Raw genomic sequence first — 24,035 nt, forward strand, 5'->3', positions numbered from 1 at the left:
GGAGGTCCTTCTCTGTGGGCGCCCTGGAGCTATGGAATCGGTTACCGGTTGAGCTCCGGATGGCGCCCGACCTTCGCTCCTTCCGTCGTGATCTAAAGACATTCTTATTTGAACAAGCCGGCCTGGCCTGATGGGGGATGGGTGGGGTTTCTTATTGTTATTTTAATATTTGTATTTACTGTTTTTAGTGGGCATATATTTAATTCCTTTTTAACTTTTGTATTTTTGTATTTTTTATATATTTGCCCTGTTCACCGCCCTGAGTCCTTCGGGAGAAGGACGGTATATAAATAAAATTAATATATAATATAAATATAAATATATAAATGGAATTAAAAATTAAAAATAATAATTGGAAGTAAACTCAAACTACACCTTCAGAAATCTTATATAGCAGTGAGTATCCATTTTAATATGTAGTCACAAATGTCAGATTGTTACATTTGTATATACCCTGCTTTTTTTCTTGCAAAGAAAGAGTGCCTACACCACACCATGCGTCTATTTTGTTAATATGTTATCATTTTCTCTGCCTACCTTTGGTTTTGCTACATATGTGAACACATACATATTTTGTGTCTCAAGGCTACAGTCATGCAATTGATGAAAGTAAGGTGAAATTAAAAGATATAATCAATGTCTTTAAGATATTATAAAGTCAATTGTTAAATGTTTGCCTAATGGTGTGGGAATGAGCTCAGATTTATTACAGTATTTCATTGTATTTCTACAAACCCTGAAAGGTAAAACTTATTATAAGCTGTTCTCATTCCAAAAAGCTGAAGTGATTTACTCTCCCTTTTAAAATGTAGCCTTATTACTCTTTTCCCATAGTACCGCCAAACTTTCCTTCTCCTGGATTATGTCAGGGACTATATTTTGCAGCAGTGCTTTTTATACCAACTGGGAGCACTTGGGTGGAGCAAATTGGCAGGCTGTGGAGTCGCTTCCTGTATTTGGGCAAATGTGCTTATGCATAATCACCTGATTATAACTTTGCTGTAGAAGGAGGGGAAAATAAACAGGAATTCTTCTCCTGCTCCTCCTTTCTAAAAAATAAAATAAAAAATGCATGCAATATTATAAACATGGGTTTTGGGGAGTAGCAGCCTTATATTTTGGGATGTTTAAGAATATTGCCCACAATTCAACATGTAGTTAAGCATGCTTAGTTGTAATCTGTGCCTTTTGTTGGTAGTTCCACTTACAAATATGCTAACCAGGAGAAATTTTTATTATTATAAGACTGCATTATTATTATTTTTTAAAAAAAGGTTAAAGTAGGACCTTTGAAATATATTTTTAACTATTTTATTAACTTCAATTCACTATTCTAAATCTACTTAAGCAGCTTTTAGCATGCAGCCACCCTGCTTCCCCCTCCCTTCATGCTGTGTGTGCTTGAGGTTGTTACAGATTCTTAATAGCTGAATATAGAAAGAAATGAAACAATTCCTTTGTGATTCCTCCTCTTGGAGTGATATTGGGAATATAAGGAATTCAGCACAAGATAATTTAAGAACCTGACTTTTGATACGCAAAATTAGATGCAGAATGATTTTAAAATGTGGCATTATCATGAAAAGAAATGAACAAAAGCAAAGGGCAATAGAGAAGTATATAAAGACATAACACACACACACACCCGCCGCCTGTTGCTTAAACTGAGTGTAGTGCCAGCTCCTAAGACATCATGTTAATTTTCAATTTGGATATCTAAGTGATTGTTTAAAATTACTTTTTTAAAGATAGTTACCCTTACCAGTGACTTTCTATGTACTCTTTTGTGCTTTGCTGGTAACTGAATTTTAAAATACCCCAGCAGGACAGGTCACGCTCTTGCTTAGCAGATTGTGGCTAGCTATTGATTTTCTTTATTAATTTTCAGATCACAGCGAAAAACTATATATATCCTTGTATGTTATAATTCTCAAAAGAAACATACGAAATGAAATGGGAAAACAACATTGATTTTTTTTCTCATAGGAGTGCCACCGAAGTTCATGTGGTTGACTCCTGAAAGAAAATGTTCATATTTATTAAGATCTTGAACAACCTAATAAAAATAAGGGAGTGATAAAATTGGAATAATTTGCAGCTTGATTACACACCCAGCTATTTTAGTTCAAAGGTAGATAAAAATAATCCTTAAAGGTCTTTGATTTCAGATGTTTTTGTAATGAAGCAAACCTTGAATATATCTTCAACCTTTTTTAACAAATAACCAGCCTTTTCAACAAATTTAGGGAGGGGAGCGATAAAAAATATTTTTCAATAAATACTCTATACCTATGGAATAGCCTCCCCCTGAACACTGAACACCCTTCTTAATGGTGTAGTCAGAATAGAACTTTCAAGGGAAGTTTCAATCTGTGATGTTATTAAGGTGGTCATATTTAACATTTAAATACCTTGAATTGTAAATTACTAGTAATATATATTATTTTTTATCAAATTTTGAAACTGCCCATCTCCCTCACAGAGGGACCTTGGATGGTGTATAAATAAATTACGTTAACTGCCTCATTAAATAATATTTTAGGTATGACTGTGTAAGTTGTTTTGGGAGGGTACTACTACTTCTCACTGAAACTTAAAACAACATGAGTAAAACAGGCTGTTAAATCCCTTAAATTGGAAAATTTGTAGTATTCAAATGAGAGTCTTCAAACATAAAGAGACCAATCCTCCATATATTGAAGTGATAAAGTAAGATATATTTACTAGAGACTCGATGTGACTGCACTTTATACATATGGGGTAGCACTATAAAGAAATATTTGTAAAAAGTAACTCCAAATACCCATCGTGATGGGTCGGACACGACTTTGCAGCTAACAACAACAACAACAACTCCAAATATTTAGCATTACTCCTTTAACAAAAAAGGATGTGTTTTTCCGCTATTGCTTCAAATGGATTTAGGGACCAAACACACCTTGTAAGTGGAGTTCCTCAGGTTACAGATACAGTCTTTGCCTCCTGACTATTTCTTCTAAGCTAGTTCTGGCATTGGGGCAGACTAAAAGTAGTACTTCCATGTACATGTATTTAAATTTTTCCTGGTCTGGAATTCTTAAGGCATCGCAAACACATTTTTTTTTTATCATTTGCATTTCTGCAGATTCTTTTGCTGCTCTGTTCAAAATGGATTGGTTTGAAACAACAGGTCAAAACAATAGGGATAATTCACACTGGGCTTTCTTTTTTGAAAGTCCTGTTTTACATGTTTCACTAGCTTTTTTGCGTGTGTATGTTTGGGGAATCAAATTCTATATACTTGATGGCTTTAGTAGCTAGTTTAGCAATATTCATATTGAATAATATGCCAAATATATATTTAATAATAATAAAAGTCTCAGATAAACATGTTTTCCAGTGTAAGATTTAAAAGTACAATTACAGTTCCTTCCAACTGAATTGTCATCTATCACTAAGATACTGGTTATTTCCTTAATCTTTATCCATCCTTTACAGCCAACAAATTTATGGTTAACATTTTTTCCTGTACCGATGTGGGAAGAATATCAGATTTGTGGAGGCCCATCCTGTCTGTAATTCAATTTGTAAACTAAAGCAGCCTTCCACTCATTTTGTACTTCACTGGATTCAGTATATGATGCCTAATCTTTGGTTTGTTTCTGTCTGCTCCTTAGGTTTCGACAGGGTTCGTCGGAGATTTGAGACTGGTTTGTGGGCTACTGTGAAGTCATGTTGGCGTGGTAGTCTTGCTGTCATCTCTGAAACATTCTGTATATAGGGAATTGTGATTTGTATGGTCATTGTTGTTCCTGTTGTAGTTATTGTGTTGCTTTGGGTGTTTGTATTGTTTGTGTGTAGGTAGGGAACTCCAAATAAAGTTTCGTGGGTATCCATTTCTCTCGAAGACTTTCTGTAAGTATTTTTTGTTTTGCTGATGTGGCTTCCGTGGTGTTGCAATGGGATTCCACTCTCCCAAACAGTGTTCTGACACAGCTTTGTTTGTAGCATTTGGGGTGGTTGCTGTGGAGGTTGAGGATTTTATCTGTATGTGTTGCCTTCCTGTACACGGATGTTAGAAGTTGCCCATTGGTGGTTCTGGTTACAAGAATATCTAGGAATGGCAGTTCGTTGTTATTCTTGGTTTCTATTGTAAATTGGATGTCTGCGAAGATGTTGATTTTTTGGTAGGTTTGGTCGACCTACCTGGTTGCACTTGATTATCACAAAGGTGTCGTCCACGTAACATACCCATAGCTTGGGGTTTATTTGTGGAAGTGCAACTTCTTCAATTTTCTGCGACCAGGCCAGATATAGGAGATCCCATATAGGCAATCCCTTCAGTTGTTCATAGATCTTTCTGTCAAATTTGATGGTTAAGCATAGTTGGAGTTGTTCTCATGTGCTTTCTGTTGTGAGTGGTCCTCTTGGTGGTTGTGTGTTGTCCAGTAGTTCTTTGATTAGGTCAACTGCTACTTTCCGATCTGCCAATGTGAATAATGCCGTAACATCGAAGGATATCTTTGTTTCATCTTCATTAATGTGTAGGTGTTGAGCTTGTCCAGGAATTGTGTGGCATTGTTTATAGAATATTGGGAATCACCAATTAGATGCTTTAGGCATTTCCAAACCAACAGCCGAACTACCAACCCAAGCTACTAATATTCAAACATAAACCTGGGGGCTAGACTAGAAGACCTCCAAGGTCCCTTCCAACTATTTCTATTCTATTCTATTCTATTCTATTCTATTCTATTCTATTCTATTCTATTCTATTCTATTCTATTCTATTCTATTCTATTCTATTCTATTCTATTCTATTCTATTCTATTCTATTCTATTCTATTCTATTCTATTCCATTCCATTCCATTCCATTCCATTCCATTCCATTCCATTCCATTCCATTCCATTCCTGCCATCTGTCAAATCTAAATTGCTTCATTGTTTGAGTATAACAGATTTCTCAGTTTAATTTTTGTTTTGATTTGCCTAAATTGTAGGTATATAATTTGGTATTTTATTTTTAAAACGATTGTTTCAGTCATATAAGAAGCTGTACCACTTCTGTTCTTACTTGCCAATTCACTTAGTAAATTATATTTGGAAGAGGTTTTTCTGATGAGATGTTTGTGACATCTAAGTGTATATGTCTGTTTTTAGATTGTGCCAGTCTCCAATCTGGGTTGTATCTTGCTACTAATGTTCAGGTTCCATATTAAACATGATTACTGGCTACGTGTTACAGAAACTTCATGGATCACAGTACAATGTTCAGCAGTCAGGTAGCAGATGAGCTGTACAGGAAGGGAAGCTAAGCAACTTAATCAGAGATACTGTGATTTATTGAAGGCAGCTTGGTGAGGACTGAGCCCTTGGAAGCTTCTGCCCCTCCTTTTGCCACTGTGCTTCTCTTCAAGAATAACATGCTGTACATTTTGTGTTAAAGTAGCTAAGCAGCAATCAAATCTGCTGACATTATTATAATTGTCTGTTTCACCTACTTGCCTGTTCGATTGTCTTTGTAATCTTTATGACTTTAAAGAACATGGAAACCAGTTCTCTTGCTTTGTTTGTCATTTTTCTTGTTCTCCTGAGGCAGTCACAAATATTTGAGTAATAAGTCAAGCAGGAGTGAAAGGAACAGGGAATCATTGGAGCAGCTTGCAAACTTAATTAAAAGAGGAAGGCAAAGCCCATCCAATTTGACTCTTCACTTCTGCAAACTTATCCTTGAAAACTTGTCTGGGGATGTCACTTTCTTCTCTCCATCACCCCCTTTGCTTCAGCTGACAGGTTTTGTTAAATTTTGAATAATGTTGCTCGTAAATAGGGTGGACTATTTTACAGCCTCGGCTCTTGTTTTGACTGTAATGATTTCCTTCCTAGTAATTGACGGTTTCTGATTTTCCCACTGATGACTGTGAAACAGGAAAGAGATTCTCTGACCAACAAATGCTTTTCTAACAAACAGGTGCTTTTGTTCTTATTAAACTGGAACAAACATTGTTCTATTCTGATTTTTTCCCTAAAATTTCTATTTGCGAACATGAGACTTAAGAAGAATGGGTCTTATACACTGAACAGGTAAGAAAATATAAGAATTTCTTTCCATTATTTCTTATTTTCTGTCTACTAAAATAATGGGAAAGAGGAGTAAAATTTGAATGTATGGGAAAACTTGCTTTTCAGCCCTATGGGAAAACTTGCTTTTCAGCCCGTCCATGTACTTTCCCCAACATGATGTCTGTTTATGTGTGCTTTATTTATAATCAGTCCTGCCTTGCATTTAAAAACAAGTTAAGTCTAAGGATTTTATTTTTGCACAAGCTTCTCTGGATATTTTATGACCTCGCTATTGTACGTGAATAAGACAAGTCTTTAAATATGTTGCATGTATTAATACACTGCATGAAACTTCTAGTTGGTGGGGTGCAAGCAACATTTAATTTCTAGGCTGGAAATCTTCACTTGAATAGGATAAGATGCTTGGAATAAAACTGAGATTTGGCTGCATTTCTGACATACTGGCCAAAATATCCAAAACTCTTCTTACCATTAGTAAGAATGCTGCATATAGCAAGGGCATGTTTAAGGCTACAACTTCTCTTTCTTTACTGAAAAGCATTATGTGAAAGCTTTAACTTTTACTAGATGAGGGGCAGATTTCAAAATATATGGGTGCATCTGAGATGTCCCTGGTATGTAGAAGATTGAAATAGCAAAGAACACATTATCAAATGAATCAGATAAAGGTATGAACTATTTTAAGTGTGGAAAACAGCAAGAATGTAATAGTTCTGAATGAAAATTGTGCGATCCCGTGGAACTGATGAGTGCTTTCAGGAATGTGAAGATGAAAGTGAAGACGAAAGTTTAATTATGTTGAAAGGGCTTAAATATATGATAGGCGGAAGATTTGGTATCCTCTGTATTTTTCTGACCATGTATTGAAATAGGAATCCATACATTAGTGATAGTTACATATTATGCTTCTGTGAATTGTGCTAATGTCTTATAGTCCAAGCATGCTTTATCTCTTACCAGTTTACCTGTTGTGAGAAACTTGATAGGAATTTTGATACTTTGATCTAGTACTCTTAAGAAAACTATTTAGATGAGTCCAAACATACTGTAGCAACCTAGAACATCAAGAAAAGGAAACAGATCGTCTATATAACAACTTCCAACAAAGCGCACAAATTATCAAACTGTGCCTGACCACTCAAGCCAATATAGCACCACTAATACACACTGTGAAAAGGATAACACTGCTATACATAAAAAAACATCTCAGAAACCACTAGTGGACTACTGCAATCGCATGGCATCTCCATAGCACACAAACCAACTAAAGCCCTCCAAAACATCCTAAATAAACTAAAAGACCCAGCAGCCCCAGCAACAGAAATCATCTACAACATATAGTAAAAGGACTGTAACAGCTACTACTAGGACAAACAGGCAGAAGCCTAGCACACCCATGAACACCAAAGAACAATAGAAGACATGATGAAAATTCCTTAATTTCACAACACATGGACGACTTCACCATAGCTTCTACTGGGAAACTCTGAGCATCCTAGACCAGATTTGAACATTTTATGGCCTGTGGGCCACATCTAGCCTGCCGGAGCTCCCAGTCCAGCCTGTAGTGGCAGTGAAAGGGCAGGGCGATTGGTGCGTAAGGGAAGGGCATCAGTATCGGGGTGTCAGTGTAGCCATCCCAGGAAAGGTGTGGGGCAGTGGCAGTATCGGGATGTTGTAGTGACAGAACAACAGTCAGTTTCTGAGGTGGCCCCTTGGGAAAATTAATTGCCCACGCTTGTCCTAGGCCAAGCCAAGTCCAAAAATACTAGAGAATTCTTGAAACCCTGACAGACAAATCAGCCAGCAGTGGGCTCATAGAGATACACAACAGTTAGGTACCATTCAAAAGAAACAATCAAAAAGCCAAAAGGGAAACAAAAAGACCTAAACACCTCATCACTACCAATCAACACACAGATAAGCAGGGATGATCACAAAGAATAATACTAGACCAACAATCAAGAAGTAAACAATACTCCAATCAAGGAACTATCAACTCAGACCAACAAAAAAATAACAGCTTAATCAAGCAATCACCAAGAACACTTCCGCCAACACTGACAGCCCAAGAGAACAAACCCCACTCCCTTCTTGCACAGATGATGTTACCTAGTTAGGTAATGAAATGTCTGCAAGGAAACAACCAAGCTCAGAATGTACCAAGAGCCCTACAGTCATGAGATTCTTACTCTTGGGCTGGATGCAGTATGAAATGCTCATCTTTTCTGTCATCTTTAATATAACGTTAAGGAGAGGACGATCAGATTCTTGCCATCAGCGTCACTGTTCCATATTTTCCATGAAACTTTATTGTGCTATAAAGAACTGAAGTGTCAGGTGCAAAAGATCAGATCCACACGTGAAGGTCCAGTTAAACTGATTTATTGCTAACCATGCCTATGCACAGGAATCTTTTCAACTAATGGTTACCACCTGCTTGGATTTAAATAAGAGTCAATGGAAATCAAGGGATGCTGGATTTAATTTGCTTATGGCTACATAGGGATTTTAGGCTAATCTCTCTTTTAACTCCTTCCCCAGGTTCTGCCACTCCTTCTCCCACATGAAGCGTTATTTTGATTATTTTGAAATCCTTTTTTTTTAATCCATGTATGCTGTGAGGTCCTTAACAAAATTGATACTTAAGCAATACTGGTAAGAAGATTAATTTATTTCTAATTAAGACTAGCAGGTGGCCTCATAACATTATTTTAATGAAAACAGTGCCAAAGAAAATATCTCTTTTTGTTCAGCTTAAACTTTTCATTTTTTTTAGGAAAGCTGCAGTGAGTCCATATAAAGCAGGTCCTCATAACAACCATTATTTATAGTTAATTAATTTTGCACTTAGTGTCTCATTTTAATTGGGTTAATAGAGGTGTGAAACAAAAGTCCATGGAAATCTGAAAAAAGAGAATGGAGACAGATACAGTGATATAGAAATCTGGATAAAATATGATTGTGGAATGTGTATCATTTTTCATTTTGTACCACTTTTTTTTTCCAAAATAGGCTACAAGTTACCTTCTCTGGAAAAGAAAATAGTTCTGTCTTTCCTACTAAAAACCATTTGAATTTTTTTTCTCCTTTTTTCATAGAAGATGCACAATAATAATAGGATTGTGATGTAGCAGTAGTTGTAGCATGAATTGTTTACTTGTGCCATTTCAATCCATAATCTTTAATTAGTGGCATTGGGAACAAATATGCTGCGGGAGGAGAGAAAATCTTAAGGATGTGCATTTCCTGTTTTAATAGTAGGACAGGAACTTCTGTGTGATCTTGATCTTCTTAGCTATATACTTTAGCTTTCAAAAGTAAGAAGAAATTGAAAGCAAAATTCATCTGTTAAAAATATAAGCTAAAAAAATAATCACTTTGCTTGCAGGTTACAGTGAAATTGTATATTAGAAAATCCAGTAATTTGTTTTAGCAGAGTCAATGCCATGGTTTGATCTACATTATTGTGACAGTATGAATAAATGATTGTGCAATAACCTGTGATATATGCATAATACTTAGTTCTGCTGAAGAGTCTCAATACCATTTCATTTAGTTGGTTTTTATTTGGGGCCTTAAAGGTGATAGTTAATAGAACTTCTTCATTAATGGTACAAACCACTGCTACCCTTCCTATGTAAATCAACTTTTTCCTTTTGGAATTTTAATTTCCTTTACAATAATTATAAGTGATTCTTGAAATTAACAAAGCTTGTGTTTGATAATCTCTAGCTATCAAGCAATATTCATATTTGCTTATTACAGAATCATATTTTAAGATATATTTATTTGAAAATAATGATTTTTAAAATTGAAAAAAGCTGAATTTTCACTTGTTTCAAGATGATCCCTGTAACTGCTAATTTTAAAAGGCAGAGTACATATTGTAGATTTCTAATTCAAGACTAATTAGACTTCACACCAGCTTTTAAATGCTAATGTAAAGGGGCTGCCCTTGAGGACCACTCAGAGGCTCCAGCTGGTGCAGAATGCAGCCGCGCGAGTTGTGATGGGGGCTTCCCGATACTCCCATGTAACACCTCTGCTCCGTGAGCTGCATTGGCTTCCGTTTGCCCTCCGGGTGAGATTCAAGGTGCTGGTGATGACCTATAAAGCCCTAAATGGCGTGGGTCCGGGATATCTGAGGGAACACCTGCTGCCGGCATCAATTTCCCTTCGTCCTGTGCGCTCCCACAGGGAGGGCCTTCTCAGGGTGCCGCCAGCAAAAGACTGCCGGCGGGTAACACCCAGGGGGAGGGCCTTCTCTGTGGGTGCGCCTGCCCTTTGGAACCAGTTACCCATAGAGCTCAGGACTGCCCCTGATCTTCGTTCGTTCCACCGGGACCTGAAGACCTGGCTCTTTGAGCTTTCTGGCCAGGACTGAGAATTTTAATTTTAACTTATTATAATTGGGTTTTAATTGGAGCTATAGGCGTTTTATATTTTACTCAAGGATAATTTAATTATTTTAATTGTTATTAACTTTTTGTATTTGTAGTGTTATTTTAATTACCTTGTGAACCGCCCTGAGTCCCATGGGAGAAGGGCGGTATATAAGTTCAATAAATAATAATAATAATAATGGCATAGGGTTTCCTAGGTAGAAGCACATACAGAATTATGTAGGGAAATTCAGTGAAACGGAACAAATTCAGTGATCTTGTCGGTATCAAATATAGCCATGGAAATATTGCTTGATAACAATATTAATGCATTGGCCATCTGATTCTGGGAGATACGTGATGGAAAGCTAAAGTTCCATCTTTAGTCATTTGAACGGATTACTTTAGAAAGTGGCTGAGATCTATCCAATATTATGAGGATGGTGCTTTAGGATTCAGATGGTGACTTATATCTCTCTTATGGTCAATCAAGAGGTCTTCCAGATGCCAGATGGCATAGGAAATGATTAACCATGTAGGTTTTCCAGGAAAGATTTGCTTGATAGCATTCAGGACAGGTTACAATATATCATCAGACTTCAGCTTTAAATCAGGACCACCAAAAGTCCTGAGTGATGAAGTTGAGTTTTGTGTAACTAAAAATGGTAGTGGTTTTTGTAAGCAAAGGGTTAAATTTTTGCCCGTAAAATCATAGAGATATCCTTTGTGATATGAATCTGCACTGGACCTCAAATAGTATATTTCAGGATTAGTTCACATTTGATTTGAGTTTAAGTTTATTAAATTTTTATACCGCCCTTCTCCCGAAGGACTCAGGGCGGTGAACAGGGCATATAATAAAAATACAAAAGTACAAAAGTTAAAAAAAGAATTAAATTATTGCCCAAAATAAAACAGTAAGAATATACAAATATTAAAACCCTAAGTTAACTCCCCATCAGGCCAGGCCAGCTTGTTCAAATAAATGGGTCTTTAACCCGCGCCGGAAGGAGTGGAGATCCGGTGCCATCCAGAGCTCAACCGGCAGTTGATTCCACAGAGCCGGGGTGCCCACAGAGAAGCCCCTTCCCCTGGGGGCCACCAGCCGGCATTCTCTGACCGGAGGCACCCTGAGGAGGCCCTCTCTGTGGGAACGCACAGGGCGGAGGGGAGTCGACGCCGGCAGCAGGTGGTCCCCGAGGTATTCCGGACCCATGCCATGTAAGGACTTAAAAACCATCACTAAGACCTTGAACCTCACCCGGAAGACAACTGGTAACCAATGCAGCTCGCGGAGCAAAGGTGTAACATGGGAGTACCAGGAAACTCCCAAGACAACTCTCGCAGCCGCATTCTGTACCAGTTGGAGCCTCCGAGTGGTCTTCAAGGGAAGCCCCATGTAGAGAGCATTGCAGTAGTCAAGACGAGAGGTCACGAGCGCATGAGTGACCGTACACAGGGCATCCCGGTCCAGATAGGGCCGCAACTGACGCACCAGGCAAACCTGAGCGAAAGCCCCCCTAGTCACGGCTACTATATGATCTTCTAAGGTAAGCCGTGAATCTAGGAGGACTCCCAAGTTGCGAGCCCTATCCATGGGGGGTAAAGACTCACCCCCCATAGAAAACGATGGAACATTTTGAATGTCCCGGGATGCCGGAATGTACAGCCACTCAGTCTTGTCAGGGTTGAGTTGAAGTCTGTTCCTCCCCATCCAGACCCGAACCGCCTCCAGGCAACGGGACATCACAGCGAGGGCATCACTGGGGTGGTTTGGGGTCGAAATAAAAAGTTGGGTATCATCGGCATATTGATGATACCCAACTCCAAAACCACGAATGATCTCACCCAGCGGTTTCATGTAGATGTTGAACAGGAGAGGCGAGAGAACCGACCCCTGAGGAACTCCACAAACGAGAGACCTAGGGGCCGATCTCTGCCCCCCTGCCAACACCGACTGCGAACGTCCCAGGAGATAGGAGGAGAACCACCGAAGAACCGTGCCTCCCACTCCCAATCCCCTGAGACGCCGCAGCAGGATACCATGTTCGATGATATCGAAAGCCGCCGAGAGGTCTAATAGGACTAGGACAGAGGAATATCCCCTATCCCGGGCCCTCCAGAGATCATTCACCAGAGCGACCAATGCCGTCTCCGTGCTGTACCCGGGCCTGAAACCCGATTGGTACGGGTCCAGATAATCCGCTTCATCCAGGACCAGAGGGAGCTGATGCGCCACCACACTCTCAACAACCTTCGCAAGAAAGCGAAGGTTGGAGACTGGGCGAAAGTTGTTCAACACAGCTGGGTCCAAGGCAGGCTTCTTGAGGAGGGGTCTCACCACCGCCTCCTTCAAGACGGTGGGGAAATTACCCTCACTCAAAGAAGCAGATATAACCGCCTGGAACCAGCCTCGTGTCCTCTCCCTAGCTGCATAAACCAGCCAAGAAGGGCACGGATCCAATAAACATGTGGTGGAGCTCAACCTCCCCATAATCCTGTCCACTTCATCAGGGGTCACAGAATCAAACTCCTCCCAGATAACATTGACAAGACCGCCCGTGTCCTGATCGTCAGACTCTGCCCAGCTGGAGTCCAAACCGGTCCGAATCCGAGCGATTTTATCCGACAGATGTTGACCAAACTCCTCGGCGCGACCCTGCAAGGGATCCTCCCTCACCTCCTGATTAAGGAGGGAGCGAGTCACCCTAAACAGGGCGTCCGGGCGATTATCTGCGGACGCGATGAGGGCAGAGAAGTAATTACACCTCGCCGCCCTCATCGCTGCGAGATAAGACCTAATATAGGTTCTTAACTGCAACCGGTCGGATTCGGATCGGCTGGACCTCCAACAGCTCTCTAGGCCCCGTTTCCGATGCTTCATCTCCCGGAGCTCCGCAGAAAACCATGGAGCTCGTTGGGATCTGCACCGGGTCAGGGGCCGCAAGGGTACAACTCGGTCCAGTGCCTCAGTGGCTGCCCTTTCCTAGGCTTCCACTAAGGCATCCGCCGAGCTGTGAGCGACGGAGGCAGGTGGGGATCCCAGCGCTGCCTGGAACCCGTCAGGGTCCATTAAGCGCCTGGGGTGGTACCATCTAGTTGGTTCCGCATCCCCACGGCGGGGGGTGGCAAGACGGAAGACCAGCCGCAGGAGGTGATGATCGGTCCATGACAGGGGCATAATAAATGGAGAGCCCCCACCAAGATCATCCAACCACCGTCCAGATAAAAAAACCAGGTCAAGGGTGTGGCCTCCCTCATGAGTTGGTTCAGAAATTACCTGCGTCAGGTCCATGGCCGTCATGGAAGCCATGAACTCCCGGGCTAACTCAGATGACCCTCCCAGGGATGGTAGATTGAAGTCACCCAAAACTAGAAGTTTGGGGAACTCAATCACCAAACTGGAGAGGACATCGAGTAGCTCAGGCAGGGCTGCTGCTGTGTGACTAGGCGAAATGTACACCAGCAGCAAGCCCAACTGAGCCCCCGGACCAAACCTCAAAAAGAGAGACTCACACCCGACTATCTGAGGAACGGTGGTCTCCCGCGGACATAAGGTCTCCCTGATAACTACCGCCACTCCCCCGCCCCTACCTTGAGCCCGAGGCCGGTGTAGCGCTCAGAAACCTGGTGGGCAAAGATCAACCAAAGGGACCCCACCCTCTGGACCCAACCAGGTCTCAGTGATACAAGCCAGGTCCTCATGCTCACCCTCCACCAAATCCCGTACAAGGGGAGCCTTATTAACCACGGACCTGGCATTCAGGTACACCAGCCGGAGCTCAAGAGGCTGCACATCCTTGCTCCCGGCACCTCGGGGAAGAAACAGAGGGTCGGAGCGCCTCACCGCTTGTAGACAGCGGAGACGGCCCTCCCGGTAACGATACGGCCCTCTGTCCATATGCCTGCTGCCATACCCCAGTGTCGTGGGAATCGGTAATCCCACGACCCGCTCCCGAGCCCCAGATGTAACCACACCCCGCTCCCCCCGAACGCAGTCGGACCCAGGCCTGGCCTGCACCACGGTTGTATGGCCACCCCCCATAGTCAGACAACCATTACCCCCCATCCCTCTCCCTAACCCCCTAAAAAATTTCACTAAAAAATTAACCAGGGGCCTCCTATTAAATTTATATCGAGAGCCCCTGGCCTTACCCGGCCATCTCTCAGGGTCCCAATAATTGGGCCCTTCATCGAGACTGGGAGTGGCAAAGAAGGCGGGACGCACCCAGGAGAGGGGGGCACCCCTGAGGGCGAACACGTCTGTGCTGGAGTATCTATACATAAAGTCCGAACAAGTCCAGATAAGGCAGTCCCGTAATAGGAAAGTCCAGTAGGAGGTTCGAAAGGGAGGGAGTGAAACATTCGGGCCATCAGCCAACCTACTGCCACCCGGTTGGGTGCTCCCGGGGGCAGACCCCAACCCGTCCTCTCACGACAGGTCGAAAATCTGCTCCAGGGGATGGTCCAGAATGTACACCCTGGGTGGGGCATAACCCATAGAGCTCCCACCTCTATGGGGGTGCCGATGTAAAACAAGCCGCTCTCCCACTGTGGCTTGTGCCCAGGTCCATCCCAATCCAAAGGGAAAAAAGGAGGCAGATGGAAAGTTAAATAGTTAGTAGTTGGTAGTCCACCCGAGCTGCTACGGCCACCGCTGACCAAATAAAAACGCCGGCCACTGCCATGTCGCTGCCGATGGAACGGGCCAGCGGGCCTTGAAAACGCCGTCGTCGCCATCACCGTCAGAGGCCAGAACGAAGCGAGCGAAGCAACAACACCGTCGCCGTGGTCGTCCTCTCCACCGCCCAAAGCAGCCCGAGGACGCCGTCACCGTCGCCACCTCCGCCGCCGGCAGCGGCCCGAAAACAGCACAAGAGACATCCCTGCCAACAAGCTGACCAGCGGTCGTCTTCGCCGCCGAAACGGCCCGAAGACGCCGCAGCCGCCAAAAGCGGCCCGAGGCAGGCCCGACAATGCAAAAAAGTCACCACCGCTGCCGCCGCTGCCGCCGCTGCCAAAATGGAGGCGCTGATCAGTTGGAGCTCCGAGGCCGCCGCCGATCAGCTGGAACTCCGAGGACGCCGCCGATCAGATGAAACTCCAAAGACGCCGCTGAGAACAGCCGAGAGCTGCTCAAAAACAACAACGCTGCCCGAAACAGCAGAAAACGCCGTCGCCGCCAGCTACAGCCTCCCAGGAGCAGCCCAGGAGCAGCCCGGAGACGCCGAGGCGGAGCAGCCCGGAGACGCCAAGGCTGCAGAAACCGGCAGGCCGAAGCCGAGCAGGCCGAAGCCGAAGCCGAGCACAGCAAACACAGCGGCAGCGGCAGACGAAGGGAGATGGAAACAGCCACTCATAGACGGGAGCAAACAGAACAGCAAGCTACCTCATTCTTTGCCTCTTAGACTTAATAGTCCAAATCCCCTACCCAGAGGGCCCGAAAGGACCCCTGAGGGGCTCCCAAGGGACGCTCAACAACTGGAGCTCACGGAGCTCAGCCCAACACGTCCGCCATCTTGGAAATATCTTGGAAAAAAAGATATTGCTGAGTTAGGTTTGAAAGTAGACTTCCCAAAGTGGCAGTGAGGTTTTCCATGAAATGCCATGAAATGCTCCTTTAAATCATACCTGAAATGTAGATGGAATATCTGCTCATTTATTTTTGTCTCAAGTTATATCCAAGATGGTAAAATTAAAATAGGAGAACAAAAGAGAATTCATTGTGCTTGGGCATTTATGTTTATTGGGGGGGGGGAATCCATTCTAGTGGAACATGGTTCCAACAATGCTGAGCCTAAACCCAGGGAAACAGAGTATTGCAGTGTCTTCCATGCCATGAGCTGCTGCTGCCTTCGGCTACTCTGAGGCTAATTCTTCCACCTATATTTTTTTCTTTGATTTAATAGATGCAATAAATGAAATGCAAGTCACAATTTATGACAAATATACCATGTTTTCCAAACAATTTTATTAAATATTCAAGCTATTCAAACTACAAAAATCTAAAAAGTGTGAAAAAGGAAAAAAGAAATAAAATAAGAAAAATAAGTAACTTCCTCCCTTCATTCCAACAAATACATACAATTTATTGCCACCTATTAAGTTGCAACCTAACCTCTCTTCACTCCCTATCTCATCTCTTAAACACAAAATCTTTATTCTTTGTCAGCAAAAGTCCAGTAAGTGTTGCCAGAGACAACTAATTATCTATTTTAACTTTGATTAAATAAGCCAATTGTATATTCCTTCTTATCCTTTTAACTATTTTAATTCTTAACCCTTCCAAATAAAATCCCAGAACTTAATTTCTTGCCATCATTTTTATATCCTTCTGCAGACAATCTTTCAAACCTTAGCAAATCTGCTTGGTAAATCTGATAAAGAAATTGGTCCTTTTTGAGGAGATCAATTTTCAGAAAGTCCTTCAAAAATTTAATAGATTTCTTTTGTACATCCATCATTCTTCTTCCCTCCCTCCCTCCCTCTTTCTCTTTCCCTCCCTCCCTTTCTCTCTGTCTCTCTCCACCCCCATGACACTGAAGCATCATCCATTTCATCTGAAAGTCTAATACATCCTTTTTTGACATTATTCTTCCTTTCTACATTTATTTCCATGTTCAGGTTAATTTCAGACTTACCCAATGCATCCTATTCTTCCATTGCATCTTTAACTGTCTATCAATCATTTCCAAGAGTATCAAAGACTATTTGTCAAAAATCTTTATAATTTTTTGACATAATTTTCTTTCAAATAGCTCACTATTAGAGTATTTCCTTCCATTTTTTTGTTATCCTAAAGCTCCGCCTAGTGTCCAGCTCTAGTATCCAACATTTAAAGCCCCATTATCTTGTTTTGGCTAGCAAAAAAGTAAACAATGCCACTTTCTCAGAGAAGAAATCTCCTGAAAAGTTAGTTATAATTCCAAGTCCATTTGAGCCCTTAATCCATTGTTAAACTGTTTAAAAATACATACTTTTATTCTACTTTGTCAGATTTGTGCTAATTTTCATAGGTGTTTAGGTTAATTGAATCTAAAGTCATCATAGTCAAATTCTTGAAGATTCTACCATTTACCCAAATGATAAGATATGGAGGAAAAAAAGCAGGTCGCATTTTAATGTTAGTTGGGTTACATTCGCAGGATAATGCATTTTTAACTTCAGAATTAATTTGGAAAATCAATCAGTCAGAATAGAGCTGGAAGGAACCTTGAAGGTCTTCTAGTCAAGGTTCCCAACCTCCGGTCCATGGACCGGCACCGATCCACAGCATGCCAGCAAGTGGGCCGCACAAACAAGCAAAGCTCCATCCTTGGGATGGAGGCAGTATTCAAAACCACACCCTCTCTGGTCCACAGAAAAACCTTTCTACATGGCACCGGTCCCTGGTGCCCAAAAGGTTGGGGACCTCTGTTCTAGTCCAATCCCCTGCTCAACAGGAGACCTTATACAATTTGAGACAAGTGGCTATCCAGTCTCTTCTTAAAAACCTCCAGTGATGAAGCACCCACAACCTCTTAAGGGAAGCTGTTTCACTGGTTAATTTTTCTCACTGTCAGGAAGCTTCTCCTTAATTCCAGGTTGCTTCTCTCCTTGATTAGTTTCTATCCATTGTATCTTGTCTTGCCTTCTAGTGCTTTGGAAATAAATTGACCCATTCTTTGTGGCACCCCTCAAATACTGGAATACTGCTATCATGTTCCCCCCACCCAGTCCTTATTTTCTCTAGACTAGCTAAACCCAATTCCTGCAACCATTCTTCATATGTTTTAGTCTCCAGGCCTTTAATCATCCTAAATGCAATCTAGAATTAAACCTGTGCTAAAAATTAGGTGTCACATATTCTAGGTAGATCAAGATTCTAGCAAAAGTTAAGATCGTGTGGGGAAAAAGTAAATATTCTATTTCCTGTGTTGCAAAATACTTCACAGTACCTCTTAGATTGCTGTTTTATGCATTCACAGAACAAGGATTACGAACCAGCAATGATGATTAGAAAGAATTTGTTGCTACGTTGTACCTCAGAATATTAGGGACAGGAAAATTAAGAAGTGATAAGTAGGTAGAATTTTGTGGAAAAATCTACATAAAATGAGTAAAATATCAAGCAAATTACCACTAAGGAATTAGAAATCAAGAAATTAAAAGCATCTACAAAACAGCTTAAGAAAATCTTCCTTTAGGAATTATAGATTTAACACAGAAAGCAAATCATCACGGGGAGTTAATGCATACAAGAAAAAGTTGTAAAAATTGTTCTTGCTTCATCCTTCCAGTAGCTTGGTATAGCACAGATACAACTCTCCCAATAATTTCATGTAAAAGCCTGCAATTAATCCTTCCTTCCTTGAAAGCCCCTGCTAGAAGTTTAAATGAAAATGTTTTTTCTAGTGGCTTTAAAATACATTCTACTATATTTAGGTTATATTCTTAGATAGTATCAGAAGCACAATTAGTAGTGAGGTAGAGTCATTCAAGTAAGTTGAACAAGGACATGGTATAAGTAGGTTACAATTTCGTGTTTTAATATAGGTTGCAATTTAGGTTATATGGCTTTTCAGCTAGAGCTGAGCATTTCTTAATGTTATTTTGTATCTTTTAACAGTAATATGGATATTTCACATTGTTGATGTTTTATTAGAGAAAAGTCTTTCTTCTGAGGCCTCATGATATTAATATTCCTCTATTTGTATTTTTAATGACTACTCCAGAAAGATGCAAACAGCTACTTAAGCAACAGTTGATCATAGTTATGTTATAAATTCTCAAAAATATTATTCTTTTATTAATGCTTTCTAGTAAATAAAGCAATGCTTATGTTTTAAGTTTTAGCAGAGCTTTTTGTTGCTTAGAATTGCAGTCAGTTGTCTTTTAATAATAACAAAAGCTTGTTGTAAAGCTTTTCTTTTTACATGCATTGCAAGATGTATCTACATAATTGTTTATACTGAGGCAAAATGGCTGTGCTGTGTTTAAAGTTTATCAGACTGAACATTAAGAATATATTTGAATGTTCATGCACACTTAGTAATTGTTTCGTTAGAGTGAATAAAGAAGTATGTAAGTCAAAAGGAATGCATAATAACAAATATAGGGTTTATTGCTGTGAGACAAATTCAGGACATATGGTTCAAACAGTATGTAAAAATAGTATATAATATACATTTCAGATAAATTCTTTGAACAGACAGGGATTGAACTTGGTTACTTCACTCATTCATTCATTCTTTTATTCTTTCATTCGATTTATACCCATCTTTAAATAAATATTTCCATTGGAAGCCACATAACATGGAACCTACATTTTGGAAATGTTTTCTCATTCAAAGGGATTATTTTTTAAAACAAAATCTTCAGTGATAGAAAGTTTATCTACAGAGTAATTAAATTCTCAGTATTGTTTGTTTTATTGTCCATTTACATTAGATGTGAAGTGTGTTTTACTGTTACTGGCTTAAATATAGCAAGCTTAGCTATATTTGAAGAAAGAGTATAGAGGTACAGGCAATTCTTGGGAGTCCCTAGGATGACCCATGTTACATCACTACTCCATGAATCTGCTTCTGGGTGAAATTCATTCTGGGTGTTGGCTATTATCTTTAAAGCCCTGCAAGGCTTTAAAGGTTACTTGAGGAACTGTCCCACTCATTGGCACTGGCCCACCTCACCTGCCTTGGCAAAGGAGCGTGCTGTAGGCCCTGTCAATCAAGGAATTCTGACTGGCGGGGTCCAGGAGAAGGGCCTTCTTTGCCGTGGCTCCTGCCCTTGGGATAAGATTGGTTCCCACCCTTCTTACCTTCTGCAGGAGCCTGAAGACCTGGCTCTGTCAGGTAGCTTTGGGAACACAATTGGGGAGCTTCACACTGGAGTTCATTGATGAATTAAGAGGCAATACCACCACCACTACCCTGCGTATTCTGTTTCCTCCCTTCCCATCTTTTAACTATAATTTTATCTTGATTGGGATTTTTATTTCTATTGTTTTAGAGATATTTATTTGTTAGGATTTTAATGTTTTAAAGCTGTAAGCTGTAGTTGCTATGAGATGGACAACAAATACATTGTTATGATGAGATGGACAGCAAATACATTCAATAAATAAAATAAATAATAAGTTGCTGAAATCTTTATTGGCAGCATGTTCTTTGATTCTCATGAGAACATAAGATTGAAAGTGGAAAATGAGAGTGTAGACATTTGCTCTACTGCAGGGGTTCCCAACTCCTGGTCTGCAGCCCAGTTCCAGGCCACCGTCCCCTTGGGAACTGGGCTGTGCAAGCAGCGGGCGAGCAAGCATTTGTGCAAGCAGAGAGTGTGTGTGTGGAAACCATCCCCTGTCCCCTCACCACCATTGCTGCCAGTCTACAGAGCCAGAAATGTTGGGGGTCCCTGGTATACTGATATGTAATTTATAATAATAATAATAAAGTTGGAAGGGACCTTGGAGGTCATCTAATCCAACCCCCTGTTCAGGCAGGAAACCCTATATCATTTCAGACAAATGGCTGTCCAGTCTCTTCTTAAAAACTTCCAGTGTTGGAGCATTCACAGCTTCTGGAGGCAGGTTGTTCTACTGATTAGGAGTTCTGACTCAGAAAATTTCTCCTTAGTTCTAAGTTGCTTCTCTCTTTGGTTAGTTTCCATCCATTGCTTCTTGTCCTGCCTTCAGGTGCTTTGAAGAATAGCCTGACTCCCTCTTCTTTGTGGCAACCCCTGAGATATTGGAACACTGCTATCATGTCACCCCTCATCATTCTCTTCATTAAACTAGACATACCTAATTCCAGCAACTGTTCCTTATATGTTTTAGCCTCCAGTCCCCTAATCATCTTTGTTGCTCTTCTCTGTACTCTTTCTAGAGTCTCAACATCTCTTTTACATCATTGCGACCAAAACTAGATGCAGTATTCCAAGTGTGGCCTTACCAAGGCATTGTAAAGTGGCATTAATACTTCACGTGATCTTGATTCTATCCCTCTGTTAATGCAGCCTAGCACTGTATTGGCTTTTTTGGCAGCTGCAGCACACTGCTGGCTCATATTTAAGTGGTTGTCCACTAGGACTCCGAGATCCCTCTCGCAGTTGCTACTGTTGAGCAAGGTACTACCTATACTATACTTGTATATTTGGTTTTTCTTGCCTAAATGTAGAACCTCACTTTTTTCACCACTGAATTTCATTTTGTTACATAATGCCCAGTGTTCAAGTTTGTCCAGATCCTCCTGTATCTTAAGCCTATCTTTTATTAGACAAATTGCACAATCTTATCTCCTTTAGTTTATTTTAACGTACAAGACAGAAAACATATTTGTATTCCAATAGATGGTGAGGTATACCTGGAAAAAAATCTACTTAACCTCTTCATAAACTGATTTTATAAACTATTTTATCCTCCCCTCCAAAGAATTTGATATAATTTTATTTATGTATTTTTATTTTATTTAACAAATTTATATAGCTGCCCATCTTGTAAATATGACGCTGGGCAGCTAAACACATCTTAAAATAACCATTAAAAACATGCCTAGGTCAGATCATTACTACTGATTACCTTTATACTCTTAACTAGCTAATTTTCCTACTATACATTTGTAGTGTTATTGAATCTTCACTATTATTTTTCCTCCTTTTGCCTGTTTCATAACTATAAGGATATAAATGAGGCTAGCTAGTGTTGATGTTTGCTAAATGTATGTTTGAATTGAGAGATCTGTAGAATAGATAAATACTAAATGTGACACTGTTGGTAAGAAATTAAAACTGTAATAGAGCATACTTATAAAATACCTTCCAGTGTTGAATTAGGCATTCATTGCTCTCACACAAGCAGTTCTTTGCATGTGAGACAGAGATGTTATGTGTGATTTGTATCTTCTTTACTCAAGTATTTATAGTCTACCACTGTTGATAGGCATTAGTGATTTAAGAAACGTTGAATGCCATGCTTGTTGACTAACTTCAGTCAAATCTTCACTCAACTTTTCTAGTGCCAGAATACTTGGCACTAAGAACATTTACCGTAGGTTAGTATACTTTGATAAGCACTGTGAAGCAATGCAACTCTGAAAAATTATGGTTTGGTAAATACACTAGTTACTAAGTTAAAAATCAGATTGAGCTTCTTAGTTATGAAGAAAGAGACAAATTGGTAAAGGCTTTATTGAATGTTTTTGAGGAATAAGGATTTTGACGGAACACTGCTTATCATGAAATATTTTCGCTTGTTTTGTTCAGCTATGTTTTTTAAAGCAGTTCCCTCCTCTCCTCTATCCATGCACCGTCCCTAATAAAATTGTAGTACAAACTGGATGCTCGAAAGAAGCTTGCTTATTCCCCACACTACTTCCCTTGTGTTGCTTTACAGCCGGCGCCAGCCTGAAAAAAACCGATTCAGATGCTTCCTTATTGGCATTAACTTCCCAGCTTTGGCTTTTACTGAAGAATTTGTAAAAAAAGAGCAGCTGTTTGTCTTTTCTAGCTGAGGGTGGTTTTTTTTTTCTTCTTTCCTGTTTCCATTGCTGCTTTCTTATTGGCTGAAGTAAAGAAGGAGGAAGGGTTAGAGTGAAGTAAGCTATGAACTCTGTGAATGTCGTTGGACTAGTTTTTTGAGGAGGATAGGAAAGAGAGGGTGAGCTATCGAAATCGGTACCAGCAGCTTCTAGTTCTCTTTCTCTCTCTTTCTCTTTCTCTTTCTCTCATCTCCACCACTGCTCTCCCCACTTCTCTTTCTGCCTCTTTTGAACATGGTTGGAGATCATTGTAACCACAGCAGTGAAAGACCTGTACTTTCTCAAACTCCCAAAACTGGAATAAGTTGCAAAATGGTTCTACAAGCAGTAGGAAAAGTATTAAGGTAAACACTGTTTATAAATTCTTCTTATACGTCACTGTCTTATTCTGCAGCATGTGTGGTACTCATTAATTTGTGGGATAATCTGCCCCTTTTTGATACTTAATGATAAAACCACCATTGATTGAATCAAGTTAAGGGGAGAAGCAGATTAAAAAGGCAGGAATACAGTCTTGATACCTCAGAGAAATAAGCTGCAAGGAAGTTTTTTTTTTTTTTTAAGATCAAGTTAATGAATGTCTCACACATTTAGGAGAAATAGCTATAAATTTAGTAAAGATGACATTAGTTTAAATAGCTTGAATTTGTTCCAAATATTTTCTGTTATTTAGCATTCAGAATCAAAACTGGAGCTTACCTTTCAAGCATGCTGATGTTTAAATACTCCCTTTACAGATGCCACTAACATGAAATGAGAGAAATAAATTGACATGTTGATATCACAGTTAATCCTTTCTAAATGTTAAAGTAAGTTCTGTTGCATGCAGTGTCTTATTTCTGAAAATTGACTTTAGGTCTTTCTTAAAGACTTATATTTATAAACTTTTTAGTTAGAAATGTATGGTATAGCCAAAAATGGATTATTGGAACAGAACTTACATACTTAAAAAAGCAAAAGAGATGAAATGATAAAACATGCTGAAAGTATGTATTGATTCATAGCAAAGTGTAACATAACACTGAGCTGTGGGATAGAGATAGCTTTCTGACTGGAGAATGTATCATAAAATGG

General features: G+C 40.4%; 1 protein-coding gene across 5 annotated transcripts in view; it reads left to right on the forward strand.

Moving 5' to 3' along the window:
• Positions 1–24,035, forward strand: part of MOB2 (MOB kinase activator 2) — a gene marked incomplete at its 5' end in the record, with an annotated part of 130,129 nt that overhangs the window by 73,357 nt on the left and 32,737 nt on the right. Inside the window, one exon of one of the 5 annotated variants that reach the window (XM_081315304.1) lies at positions 5,895–6,064. The exons of 2 other annotated variants lie outside the window; for them this stretch is intronic. In XM_081315304.1, coding sequence (XP_081171430.1) covers positions 5,895–6,064 — 170 coding nt within the window. Of the gene's footprint in view, positions 1–5,894; positions 6,065–8,544; positions 8,723–23,025; positions 23,306–24,035 lie in introns of those variants that run through there. 2 more of the 5 variants (XM_081315301.1, XM_081315300.1) reach the window with 2 other exon arrangements.

This window comes from Vipera berus (genome assembly GCF_964194415.1).
Source record: "Vipera berus genome assembly, chromosome: 1".
Classification (NCBI taxonomy): Eukaryota; Metazoa; Chordata; class Lepidosauria; order Squamata; family Viperidae; genus Vipera; species Vipera berus.